Below are 13,913 nucleotides of genomic sequence, written 5' to 3'. Positions count from 1 at the left end.
TAATATTTAGCTTTATCATAAATTAAAAAAATACTTCTCTAAATCCATTATAAATAATGGTTAATACATGAAGATTATTTTCATGGTAACAATAAAAATTTATGATTTTTTACAGTCTTTGCGTATCTTTAAAAGATTTACTTCTTTTGTTGAAAACAAGCATTATAAAACACTTAAAGATAACAGGTGGATATATCAAAACCCTATAAGCCAATTTTATTGCACACATAATTTTATATTGTACCTAGATATAATATAATTCTTGTGTTATTCGAAGAATTCAAGACATTTCATAAATACAGTTAAATAACGTACACCTAACTAAAGTACCATTAAAAATATGATATGATATAAAGTATACATTTTACAGTGTAAATTATAATTTAGTTTTATTGCCTGGATATTTTTTTATGTGTTTAGACAAAATGTTTAACAATGTTAAAAACAATGCATTCCATAGAAATAAGAAATTCTAGGGTGCATTCTATAAATGCACAAATGTAAAAAATATCTTTTAAAATAAAAACACAACAATTATAAAAAAACATCAAACAAACTGAAAAACTGTAACTGAAAAAAGTTCATTTTACAGGAGAGCGTTTTAAAGATTTTTTAAAAATCAACTCATGGTAATTCGCCGTTTCTTACATAGTAAAGCTGTGAAATTTGGCATAACGCTTTTAGTTGAGTTATTTAATAAGATAAAAAATAAATGTTCTTTCTGAGATCACTAGTTTTTGTTTTATCACACATACACACTTATACTTTGCTGCGTAACATTTTATCAATACTGTAAGTCGCTAGTGCAGGCTTATTCAATGGGATTCATTGAAATGTTTCACAAGTATCTGCCTAGTTACATAGTTTTACTCTGTAGTTCATTTGATATCTTTCCCTAAAATGTTTACTTACACAGCTTTTACCAACAAATCTTAATTAAATACAGTCTTATATTTGTTTATGTATCGCTGTCACGACATTAATATTAGATCATTTTCATTATTTTGATAAGTATATCTGTGTTTTTAAATTTTTTCAAATTTTTGACGGAGCCTGTGCGCTTTCTCGCTGTCCGAGGTAGAACTGGGTGACGGGCAGATCTCCGTCGCCCACGCCGCGCCGCATTACCCCTGCGTAATAGTCTGTAGCTGGCACGTACTTAATTATTCCTCGGATTTTGTTTTAGATATATGCAGTTAAACATTTATACGTTTAAAAAAACATGTTGCAACGATTTTTTATACTTTTTTAAATATTTGATATTAATGTTTTAAAGGTGTAGATTTCAAAAATGCAACAGTCGTATAACTGTAGATGAGGCAGTTACATAGTTGTACGTAGGATGTGTCGATACATCAATGTGATTATCTCTTTATAAAATAAATCAACATCTTTGAACTGTAATATTAAAATATAAAAAGAAAACATTTTTAAAATCAAGAATAATTAAATATACAATTTTATATCCCATACTAGATGTGTAAGGAAACTTACCAAGTTCATCCAAGACATCTCGGCAACTGGTGTAGTCCCCCTTCTTGTCTGCTTCTATTTCAGAAACATACTTGGTGTAAAAATTTCCCTTCTGATACAGAAGATCGGAACCAGTCCCACCAAACAGAAGTCCAGCCTTTGTAAACTTTACCAGTGCCAACCTTACTAACTCTCCCATGTACATTCCTGATATCATCTTCTCTTGTCTGAAAACAAAATTAATCCATCAAATAATTGTTAGTTTTATGCATTTAAAAAAAATTGTTAATAGACTATTATCATAGCTTGTAGCCAATGCGAGCGCGCGCCCGGACCAACAAGGTGCCGGGCGGTCACTTAGCAAAGAAAAACCGCCAGTCCGACTACTGCTCCAGTTCCTGGCCTCGGGTTGTAAGACCGAAACAGCATCCGAGGTGAGATGACTACAGGGACCGTACGCCTGACTGACCATTCCTTTCGGTGTTTTAACCCAGCAAGATGGTGACTTTCGTTTTCAGGGAAAGGTCGCAACCAGGTGCTGTTGCGCATATGCTGCCGTTCCTCAGGTAGCAAAGACAATAATGAGTATAGTATATCATAGCTATGAGTTTTTAGATTCTTCAGTTTCGCATATTCACTTTCAATTTTTATAAAGCTAATTTAGTAAAAATGTAAAATTTCTTTACAATCAAAACACAGAAATTTTCATTGTACCCCTGACTGCATTATTAATTATTATTAATTTTTGATCAATCAAATACGCATGGTGGTAAGTAAATGTACTGTTATCTTATTCATCCTTATTTAAACATTCAATAATATACAGTTAATTATTTCAGTAAAGAAAGGGAACCGAAGTGCCTTAAAAGTATTACACTCAGAATATTTTTAAAAAAATACCCGAGCCAGTGGTTGACTAAATTAAATTGAGCAACTGACGAACAAATATTAATGAAAAAATATGATTGTCTTACATTTGTTTTCCTGGATTGATTGAAGAGTTATCAACCTCTCTATCATATTCAGTTCTTATGATGTCTAAGTTTCCATTATCACCGAATGCTCCCCATTCAGTATTTATAAGCACATCATCCTTTGTGGAAACTCCTTCAAACATTTCCGTATTCTTCGTTTTCTCTACATAACAAGCATTGCTTCCGGTACCTGTTAACAAGAAATAAAAAAGTAGGCATTAAAAAAAATATCGTAACAGCTGAATGTGCAGTAATTATCTAAACTTTTATTTTTAATTTTTACAAATATAAACATATTAAAATAAAATAAAGTGTTCAGTATACTCAAATCAGTGTTTGATTTCTAATTATAAGTTTAAATATGGAGTTCTACAAAATAAACACCAAATCAATCAACAAGTAATTATCTATATTATAAATGTCGTATTCAACGAAGTTTCCGGAATTTGACTACTAATAAGACAGAAGAAAGCAATATAAAACTACAAAGTCCAAAGGTTCAAAAGTTTCTAAAGTCAAGGATGATGACAAAAAATATAAATGTTTATTTTTTTTTTTAATGTTAACCATGTTGGAATTCAAACCAGAGACCTCTTGCAGAATAGGCAAACATGCTAACCACTATACCACGGGGCAGTCATTAAATACAGTCTGTCAAAAATAGTAAAAATAACAGTGAAAATTGGAACATACACTGATTTTTATACTGTCAGTACCAATTTTACCAAAAGGGATTTGTTTTGTGGTTGGGTTACGATAAAGTCTGGAGGATCTATTTCAGTAGTCACTGCTGTTTTTTAAGTGTTACCATAAGAGAAAAGACACACACACAAGCATCCTCGATTATTTTCTGCTCTTTTCTGACAAACTGTAACTGTCAGAATCTATGTGTGGAAATATAAAGCGAATATGTAATTTATTTATTGTGTATGCAGACAATTGGTAGAATTCCATATTTAATTTGGTAATGTATCCAAAATAAAACAAGTTTATTGGATTATAATTCTACTTTATTTTTTATAAAATATACAAAGGGTATATTGTGACGCGTTTCGTCTTGTTAGGACATTTTCAAATATAAAGAAATATAAAAAAATAAAGTAGAATTATAATCCAATAAACTTGTTTTATTTTAGATACATTACCAAATCGAATATGTAATAACCGTATTTTATAAACCCAGAATACGGATCCATTATTAATTGATTAAAAAAAAAAAAAAAACAACTAGGTATATTACTTTTATAACAGAAATTTAATCACATTCATTATTTAATTGTATTCTTGCATCATACTGAATTGATAATATTATATGAGTATGTAAAATATTTTTAGAAGTCCACTAAAAAACGAAATATGAAAATCATCTACCGATTGTTAAACCAGATAATTAATGAAAATTTGATTTGAATCAGGGATTAAAAATGACCCTGGATATAGCCAATGTTTATACTAAAATCAAACAAATATATCTTTCATATCAACACAGTCTGATTACACGATAGAAAGATATTTCAATATAAGCTAATGTTATAAAGAAGTGAATAAGTCTTGGTATTCACAGGGCTTATATTTATATATACAGTGGTGCCTCGCATAACGAACGCCTCGCACAGCGAACGCTGCACACAACGAACTTCCTTTTCGTTCATTTCACGATTCATACAACGAACTTCGCTTCACACAACGAACTTCGCTTCACACAACGAAGTCGCCCACTTCACACGATCACTGCCGATTTATTGCATCCTTCCGCGCAGGCAGTCGTTAGTCACTGAGCAGTACGCTTAACTTACGCACGTGTCGCAGCAATCGTTGAAGAGGATGTAGAGGAGCTTATTGAGGAACACAAAGAAGAGCTGACAACTGAAGAGCTCCAAACACTTCTGGCCCAACAACAGGACAATGCTCAAAGGGAAGCGTCATCTGATAACGAGGAGCAACAATCAAACAATCAACCAATTCCAACTGCTGACATCAAGAACATCCTGGTCAAATGGAAAGCAGTTCAGGAGTTTACCAATGCCCACTATCCGGATTCCGCTGAAGCAAACAGGATCAACGACCTGTACTCCGATACTCTTGTCCGTTATTTCCGGCAGATGTTGAAGAAAAGAGAGAAACAAACGACTTTGGACAGGTTTTTCACTGCACCATCGGCCAAAAAGCGGAAAATGGATGAAGATGTGCAAGATTCGATTATTTCTTAAAATTAAAAAATGTGTGTTTTTTTCATTATGTTTTTAGATGTATCTAAATAAAAATAATAACAAAAAATTTATCTTTTTTTTATGTCATCTTACCATATTTTATGCTACAGAACGAATTATTTTTTTTAACATGTATTGTTATGGGAAAACGCGTTTCACATAACGAACTTTTCGCATAACGAACTTGCTCCTGGAACGAATTAAGTTCGTTGTGTGAGGCACCACTGTATATATTTTTTGAAAAACAACAGGCCAGGAGGCCCAATTACAGTGGTGAATTACATCACAGAACAACCAGATTGTGACTTGTCATTTGCTGGTTGGAGTAATCATTTAGCACGGTATTCACCATTTTGGGTATGTTTGAACATCTGATTTATTCAATTCTTTAGTTAATTTTTATAAAATTCTCAAATAGCTTCTACATCTCTGTTGAAATATCTTTCGGTCTTGTTAAACCTTATGTCTATAAACATTTAGAAACACTCAGAATACATGGTTTGATGTTTATTATTTAGGTAATTTATTTTGCGCCTCGGCATCTGAGATGCCAAGGCGCAAACGAGATATCTCGCGCATGGTCTTACAGTGGAACATCAACATTTGCATGTAAATATTATCTAGAAAATGTTTGACACACTGCCTAAAATGAATGGAGACCAATGATTCTGCATGATATCTTCTAACAAAGCTTATCCCTATTGACAGTATTTTTCTTTGCCAAAAGCATTCCAAAATCTCTTGAATTTATCTGGCATTAGGTATGCTAATTTCAAATCTAATTATGACTTACCAACAATAAGACCTATCCGGCAGTTGTGATTTTTCCATGCACATGACATCAGTGTTCCTGTTGTATCATTGAGAATAGCACACACATCTATTTGGACGTCCTGTAAATAAAATAAATATATTCTTTCATATATAATACACAGTATATTGTTATGACGTCATTGATAAAATGATATTTACTAAAATATTTGACAGTGGGCATAGTAAAGAATTATCTTTACTCTGTATAGAGATAAGAAAGGACTTCATAACGCTTTAATGTTATTTGAATGGGAACTGCATAACATGAATATATAGTTGGATAATTTTTATAGCGTCATTTTTGTGAAAATCACCTCAAGGGCGCTGTACAACAAATAAGTATCCCTGCATGTCTTGCAGCTACAGAGTGCATGGACGATTAGAATTCTAGTTTCTCCTTTCCAATTATGATATATTTCAATTTTAACATAAGTAGCTAGGTCACAGCACGTCTTGCAGCTACAGAGCGCATGGACAGTAAGTAATCTAGCCTCCATTTACATTTTGTTTTAATTCGACAATAAAGTAAAGTGTTTGAATGATATTAAAATAAAAACATTAAAAAAACTCATTTTTTAAAATAATAGTTAGATTGTAACAAGTCTTGCAGCTACAGAGCGCATAGACTGTTGAAATTCTAGACCCCATTTACAAAATTTATGTTTGAAATGAAATATAATAAAATATGATTTTAAAACATTTAGGGGAGATAGGTTCTTATAACACCATCATCTCACACTTATCTGCTCCCGGTGGTGGGTAGGACACTGCATTGTTAAATCAAATGGAACATATCTCGATCATCTGTTGCAGGAAAGTAAGATGATCAGTCTTACCCTTCAGGTGCCAATCCAAGGACTGTGAAATACTTCAGTGAAAAACCACCTTTAAAAACAAATATTTCACGTCAACCTTCCCAGAAATCTAAGACCTCGAGCATGGTAAGCGAATGCATCAACCACTACACTACGAGGCAGACATTTCTCCATTCGATTTCCTTTATTAAGAATTTTTACCTGAGACAATGGCTGCTCTCAATTATCAAAAACACTCCAGGATTCTGTTTATATTTTGTATTTTTTATCTGCCCGGACACAAACGAAATAGTTAACATCACAAAATGTTAAAAATGAATGAAATATAGAAATATTGAAAAATTTGAAGCAAAATAATATTTTTCCATTGCTTTTATTTAATATTTTTCAATTTTATTATCTGTTTCATTTTACATTAAAACTTTGTACCTATAGTCCTTAAAATTTAGCTTGATTAAAATGACAGCTGTCAAACTCCTGTCAATAGTGACGGAAATTACTGATCACTGATCATGTACTGATAAAATCCATAACATGAAACTCTGTTTCGGAAAATGGATGTAAAAACGCAAAAACAAGCCTATTATAGTGTGTTGAATACAATTATTCACCAAAAAATAAAGACATTTTTACTTTTTTTGTGAACATTATGAAACGAATTTTTTTTTCGATCAAATTACATTGATCAATTTGTCCCATCTCTAACGTTTTTGCAAAATGATGTAACCTTTTAAGAACGTCGTTAATAATAAGGTTTATTTTAGTTTTAAAGCTGATTTTATATATTTATGTTGATTTATATGTCAAGCATTGTATAAAAAAAAAATTAACATACCAAATACGAATGATTTTTCGTGTCTCAATATAAATCACTCCTTAGACGTTACTACAAAGTTATGTCGTCAGTTTTTCTGACAACTGTCATAGTCACTAAGAACTAGTAGGGACAAGAAAAAGGGGAAGGAAGGAAACAAGGCACACTTATTTTTTCTCTGACTGTGAGTTTATTATTTACAACTGACCCTAGTTTTAAATAAATTATATAAATACTTACACCCCTCCTTGCAATAGCATCTTTAAGAAGTTGAACTACATCTTCATTAACTACTCCTGAACATTTAAAGCCCTTTGTCCACCTTTCTAGTAGGCCTTTAGTCAAACCAAGCTGCCTTAGAGGAAAACTGAATGTGAAGCCAAGGGGCAGCCTTTCTTTGTACACATCATTATCCTAAAATCATAATTGCAGGTTATAAACTTATCAGTAGAACAAATCAAAATTTAATGGCGCCATTTTGGATTCGTAATTCTGCTGTCAGATTCACTTCAGGTGAAGTGTTTACATGCATATTTTTTTCCCCTATTCAATACACTGATTCAACAACCAAATAAATGTTGGTATGTCTGTTTTATAAATTAATTAATAAATTAGTATTAAAAAAGTGATATTATTTTTTAAACTAATATTTATTCAATAGTTTTTTTTAAATTGGGGTGTTGTTCAGGCATGGGCAACACTATATCGACTAAGACGCCTTTCTTCCTTTACTGTACGAAAATAAGCATAAAGGCATAGAATTAAGAATAGTCCAGAAACCGCATACGCGCATTAAACAGAAGGTGACTAAACCACTCTTAAACGAGTAGTTTTACGTTTTGACCCATTAGTTTCTTTGTAGACGTCGCTCAGTACGTAACTCCCGATTTGAATTCAACCATGCCGTGTTGTGTCGTTTTAAAGTGTAGAAATACTGCTGGGATCTTAAAGATGTATCCTGTTGGATGGGATCACATTTCATGGGTAAGTAGCAAATGCATGTGTAAGTATTAAAAGCATTACTTAAATTATTTTTCCATCTGCCAGGTTGTCAAAGAAAACGAAATTGATATTTTGCTAGTGTTGCCAGGGTAGTCCATTTTTTACGCTACTTTGCTTATATAATGAGAGAACTAATGAAAATTAGACCTCTCGGATCAAACAACCCCGTGGTGGACATTTGACCGATATTATCTTTAAAACATCAAATATTATTTAACATGACATAAAAACAGCCGTTTTATGTAAGATAAAATTTGTTTTTTTTTTATATTCAAAGTTAATTAATTAAATTACTCTTATTAATTGACCCTTTACTTATCTACTCAGTTGTGTCAATCAATGTTTCCACGTGTACAATAAAATTGTAAAGAAATTAACTAATTGCTGTTATTAGAATATAATAATCTTTCATTTATGTTATGATTATATTTTTCGCGATCTGGCAACACGCGGCTACTTCGCGGCGAAAGGGGGGCAAAGTGGGGGGCTTTTGGCACAGTCCGATGTATTCAAATGTGATTCTAGGCTCTTTCTGGACTATTCTAATTCTATGCATATAGGTATAATTATTTTGATATTTGTGACTTTGGGGGTTACTTATGATATTATTACCTTCATGAAGTTAGCCAAACATTCTGCGATGTGATCGAAGAGGGAAGCTCCTGTTCCCACCATAATACTTTGTGGTATGGCATAAATCTTTGACTGCATGTCAAAATGGTTTTCTGCGAGAGTTATTATAAGGACCCTGAAATTTGTCCCTCCAAGGTCAAGTGCCAAAAATTTACCTCGTTCTGAAAACAAAAGGTGAGTATTCTTTCTTTAGTTCGATATTTTAAGGTAAAGTTAACTCTTTTTTTGTCTCAAAATGTCTATATTGACGATCGATTTTAGATACTATACCGACTACTGATAAACATAGGTAAATATCTTACGTTTTTATTGTAATTGGGAGCTAGCCACTTTGACTATTGCACCTTTTAGAAAATTTATTTTATTTAACAAATTTACGGACAATGTCCAATTTAAACAAATTATATAACGAAAAACAATAATAATAGAGCAACAAATAATAGAAGGAATACAACAAAGAAAAGCAAAGACAAGTTTATACATTAGACAGGCATTATGGAAACCAGGTTAATTCTACAAATATACGGTCAATTTATTGGGAATATTTCTTTAGCCTATTTGTAAAAAAAATCAATTTACAATCAAAATAATTTAGATGTTGATTTTCATTTACAAATCTAATCATTCTGGGTAGGGCGCATGGAAACCATAATTAGTCTTATGATGACCGAGGAACAGAATTTCATTATTTCTGAGTCTACGTGAAGGAACAGTAAGAAGTATCTTAAACATGCAAATTAAATCTGCATTAAATCGACGTTGTGAGAGACTGGATATATTCAGGAAAAGTTCCATGTCGGAATAGTTATAGTGATCTCTTGTAATTTTTGTGATAATCTTGTGATTCCTAGTTTGACCGCAATTTTTCTTATAAATCTATGCTGAACTGATTCGATGCAATTTATATGAGTAACATATGAAGGAGACCATATTACGGAGGCGTATTCAAGAATGGGACGAACCAATGAGCAGTAAAGTGTTTTTAGAGTTAATATATTTTCGAAATAAATTATTTCCACCTCGTCGGGAATCGAACCCTGGACCTCGTGCATAGTAGCCAGTCGCGATAACAACTGCGCCACCAAGTAGACATTGCTTTATGCCCAGTTGTAAAATATACCTCGAGTGTGTACTTGTTTAATTAGATTAAACTTATCAGTAGTGATAAGAAAGTCAATCTTCACCCATTTTCAAGATAATGCATTATTATAAATGTAACATAACGGTGAAAACCAAAAGGAAAGGAAATGCATAATACAAGATACTTTCTTGCGAGAAAATGTGCACGCAAAATCTACACCTTGTAATACCAGAGATACAAATACCATAGAAAAAGAAGAAATCTATGTTTTAATATAATAAAAAATGTACCTAACAATAACGTGTTTTGTGTGTAGAAAGGTGGAAAGTATGCAAAACTCGTTACATTTTCATATTCATTTTAAGTCATTTGTGTACGTTTTTCTCAATTATGACATAAAATGCACATTACCGTGGTCCCTAAAAATTAAAGACAAGTGATATCCAAATATGTCAAAATAAGACTGACAAACTGCAGCCCAGAACTTAAATGTTATTTTTAGTCTAGATAACAAATAATGTATATTTGTATATCAAACTCATAAAATTTAAAGCTTAAGATTGCAGGTATTTTCAAAGCGGTTGAGTCCAATTATGTAATAAAGAAACATTTTTTAGATTCATATGTTCAAATATCATATTAAAATCGTATGTAGGTACTACTTATGTACTAGGTGTACAATATTTTATGAATGTACGAGTATTTTGCAAGTAAAATAACGAAAGAGGTTCTGCTGATTGCGGATGCTTGCTGTCAGGCGCGAGGTGTTAAAAAATGATGTTACCTTTTCCATTGGGCAGATCTTGTACGTATGTGACGAAGCATTTGATGGTAGCCGAGTCGTGAGTCTTTTTGCTAAGTCCATCGTTGATGTCTTTGAGAAGCCTCGTCATGATCTCCCGGGTGTGCTTCTCTGTTAAGATCAGCTCTTCGCATTGGTCGCGAATCTGAAACAACATAACAGAAAAATAATATAACTGTCGGAGCAAATATATTCAATTTCCGATGATGTTTTCATTTGTCAATTAACAAACGAGACCTTTGATTGGCTGTGGCGATAAAACAAAGGCCACTAAAATAATTAAGACCGATATTAAAGTTAATTATTTGCTCGGTGACACCTATTAACTATTCTGGCTAATATATCAAATTATTTTCTTTCATGCGATCACTGAATCAAATTTAACTTAACCATCTCACTCGCTCTTCCGTTCCCACTTAGTCCAATTTCGTTCCACCTCTTTCTTTTAATGCTTTTATCTAAATATTTGTACTTAAATTATAATCATAGTACTAGCTTTGGAGAGAAATTAGTTATGTCATTCAATAAGAATATTCCCGAAAGAATGTTATATTTTTTCGGGATAAAAAGTAATCTGTATCGATTGCCGGCCCTCCGACTATCGCTATACAAAAAAACGACGATCCGTTAGTCTATGGCGACGTTACTTCGTTATTCTATTTTAATTTACTATGTAATTTACTTTTCCACTACGACTAAAAAGTAGCTTGCGACACTTTTCAGCTCTCCGGCTATCCATATGCAAACCAAAAAAAACACGTGAAAGAAGAATTCATTTCTCCGCTAAGAATTTTCTCAAGAGAGTGATATTTTTCGCGACGAAAAGTAGCCTATAAGCTCTCCAGCTATCTCTATGCCAAAAAAAAGTTGATTGGTCGCCCCGTTGCGACGTGAAGGATACACAAACAAATAGACAAACACACTTTCTCATTTATAATATTATATTAGTATAGAACCATTTTTTTAATATATTTTAATGTATATCGTCCCTGTAAGTGCTCATATACTATAAAAAAATAAATATACTTTTGATATTAAAAAGAACAATCACTTCTTCGTCACCACCATTTCCCGATCCGCACCCATTGGTGCATAGGGGACTGCATTAGTACTCCAATCATAGCATACCTGGATAATTTTCGTTGCATGGAAGGTAAGGTGATCAGTCTTACGCTTCAGGTCCCAGTCTAGGAATAATGAAATATAGCGGTGTCGAACCACTTTTAAAACCAATATTTGACGGCCAGGAATCGATTTTAGGAAGATTGGCAGGTGAACGCGAAAACCAGTACGCTTTTTGTTTGTCTTTTTCTGTGTCTGGACGGACGAAGAATACAGTTCTGTGTGTAAAAACCAGAACCCATTTCCGATTTATCTCTTAAACTGGTTAAATAAAAATAATATTTATTACATTTATTTAAATTAGTTGATAGTGTTTATTTTATTTGATTATCGAAAACTAAAATTATTTTGTATGAACGTGTAATAAATGATGCGAGTTTTGTGTGGTGTTAAAAATAATAGATTTATGTTAACAATGACGAAGTGTTGTGTGGCGTCTAAAAATAATAGATGTTTACATGTTTTTATTTTATATTTTAATATGGTTTTTGTTTTTACTACGTATTTTATTTATAACATCTTCAACAGATGAAAGAATTGAAGGAATATAGATGTTCAAATATAGGCAGAATGGTGAATGTTACACAGTGTGTAAAGTGGCCACTTAAACCTGCCATTGACAGGTCATAAGCCCTGTAGATGCCTAGACTTCCATATTACCTTTTCTTAAATGTTCTTCATCTCTGTTGTAATATGTTAAATATATACAAATAAGCTTGTTATCTTTTACTTGCGATTGTTTTTCCGTAAATTGTATTGATAGAATATATATTGGTTTCATTGATTCTTCTCTAATGTTTTTTCAGAAACTTCGCTGGTCTGTCTTTAAACCTTATATTTATTATGTCATTTAATCATTGTTGACTGTTATTTGTATGTAAAATAAATAATAAATAAATGCCTAGACTTCTATATTCCCTTTTCAAAAATGTTTTCCATCTCCGTTGCCACAAATTTAGAAAAAAAACTACGTAAATCACTGAAATCCCTATTGACCTAGTGAAGTACAAACTTGATTAATTCGTTGAAAACTAATTACTTATCTTAAATTGTCATATCAAGCGAGCAGCTATCCATTATCGGTTTCCGGTGGCATACCGAACATTTTATTGGAAAACACTTAGTTCTCTAGCAGGATAAAATTAATTACACACTTTAAATTTATTGAACGCAAACCTAAGATATCTGGAAAAGTAAAATAAAATGTACGTATTTAACAGAACTGCCTTATGTACAAGGGAATAAAGTTGTTTGAAGAAATACCCGAAAACAAAAAATGTTAATGCAATATGTAAAATTGAATTTATAAAGTATTTGCATATTTCCGTAAAAAACACTGGGCTAGATATAAAATAAGTAGTGAATATACGTAAGTTTATACAAGTGACAATAAAATAATACTTTAAATATTATAAATTAGGACTTTATTATTATAAAGAAATTCAGATGTTTTTTAAAATTACTTTATTAATTTATTAGACTGTCGAACTAAGACAACTTTAAAAAAAATAATTTATGCATCGTATTATCAGAGCTGTGATTTTTTAAAGTTTTGTGATCTTGAACTTACGTCGAGTGTGACGTCGCAAGTTCTCTTCAGTGAATTCTGCTGATTAGTGAATTGACTGCCCGCAAACCGGAAATCTATCACAACGCTCTATCATTGGTTTATTCGGAAGAACTTGTGACGTAAGCTCTTTTTTTTTTATACGTTTTCGCGAAACTTCGCAGTAGGTACAATTAAATAGTTTTTTAAATTTTTTATTTTAGTTTTTTGACATAATTTGAATTGTACATTGGCGGGCTTATTGCCAAATGGAAATTTATTTTTAACCAATCAATAAAATACAAGTATTATTTATATAATTTAAGTTCAATTTTAATAGAAAATAAAAAAATTATAAAACTAAACACAAAAACAAAAATTACAATATTTGTACATAAACCGAGTGTAAAAACATTTTTTTATATCCAATTTCCCGTAGCATTGAACTTCCTTGTTTATTCAAAACATTCGATGGTACCTACCTACTTTTAAAAAACAACAAATCTGCAAATTCATTTCTATTTACTTAGAATCATTCAATAAAGTAATCACTCTAATATGGGGCTGAAATAAAGAGACTTTGAACAGTGTTTCTGTCACGAATGATTGCGCAATATTTCGTTGATTT

General features: G+C 31.9%; 1 protein-coding gene across 2 annotated transcripts in view; it reads right to left on the bottom strand.

The window, feature by feature from the left end:
* Hex-A (Hexokinase A) overlaps window positions 1-13,913 on the bottom strand; it is a 42,499-nt gene that overhangs the window by 4,053 nt on the left and 24,533 nt on the right. For both annotated transcript variants that reach the window (XM_088234749.1, XM_088234750.1), the window contains exons 2-7: window positions 10,600-10,762; window positions 8,714-8,895; window positions 7,340-7,513; window positions 5,451-5,550; window positions 2,448-2,637; window positions 1,495-1,700 (exon numbers count right to left, since the gene is read on the bottom strand). In XM_088234749.1, the coding sequence (XP_088090875.1) occupies window positions 1,495-1,700; window positions 2,448-2,637; window positions 5,451-5,550; window positions 7,340-7,513; window positions 8,714-8,895; window positions 10,600-10,762 (1,015 nt within the window). The remainder of the gene's footprint in view (window positions 1-1,494; window positions 1,701-2,447; window positions 2,638-5,450; window positions 5,551-7,339; window positions 7,514-8,713; window positions 8,896-10,599; window positions 10,763-13,913) is intronic.

Source organism: Micrasema longulum, unplaced genomic scaffold (assembly GCF_059751315.1).
Source record: "Micrasema longulum isolate JH-2025_06_02 unplaced genomic scaffold, ASM5975131v1 h1tg001279l, whole genome shotgun sequence".
In the NCBI taxonomy this organism is placed as follows: Eukaryota; Metazoa; Arthropoda; class Insecta; order Trichoptera; family Brachycentridae; genus Micrasema; species Micrasema longulum.
The sequence above is the reverse complement of the archived record's forward strand: the minus strand, read 5'-3'. Positions and strand labels throughout refer to the sequence as shown.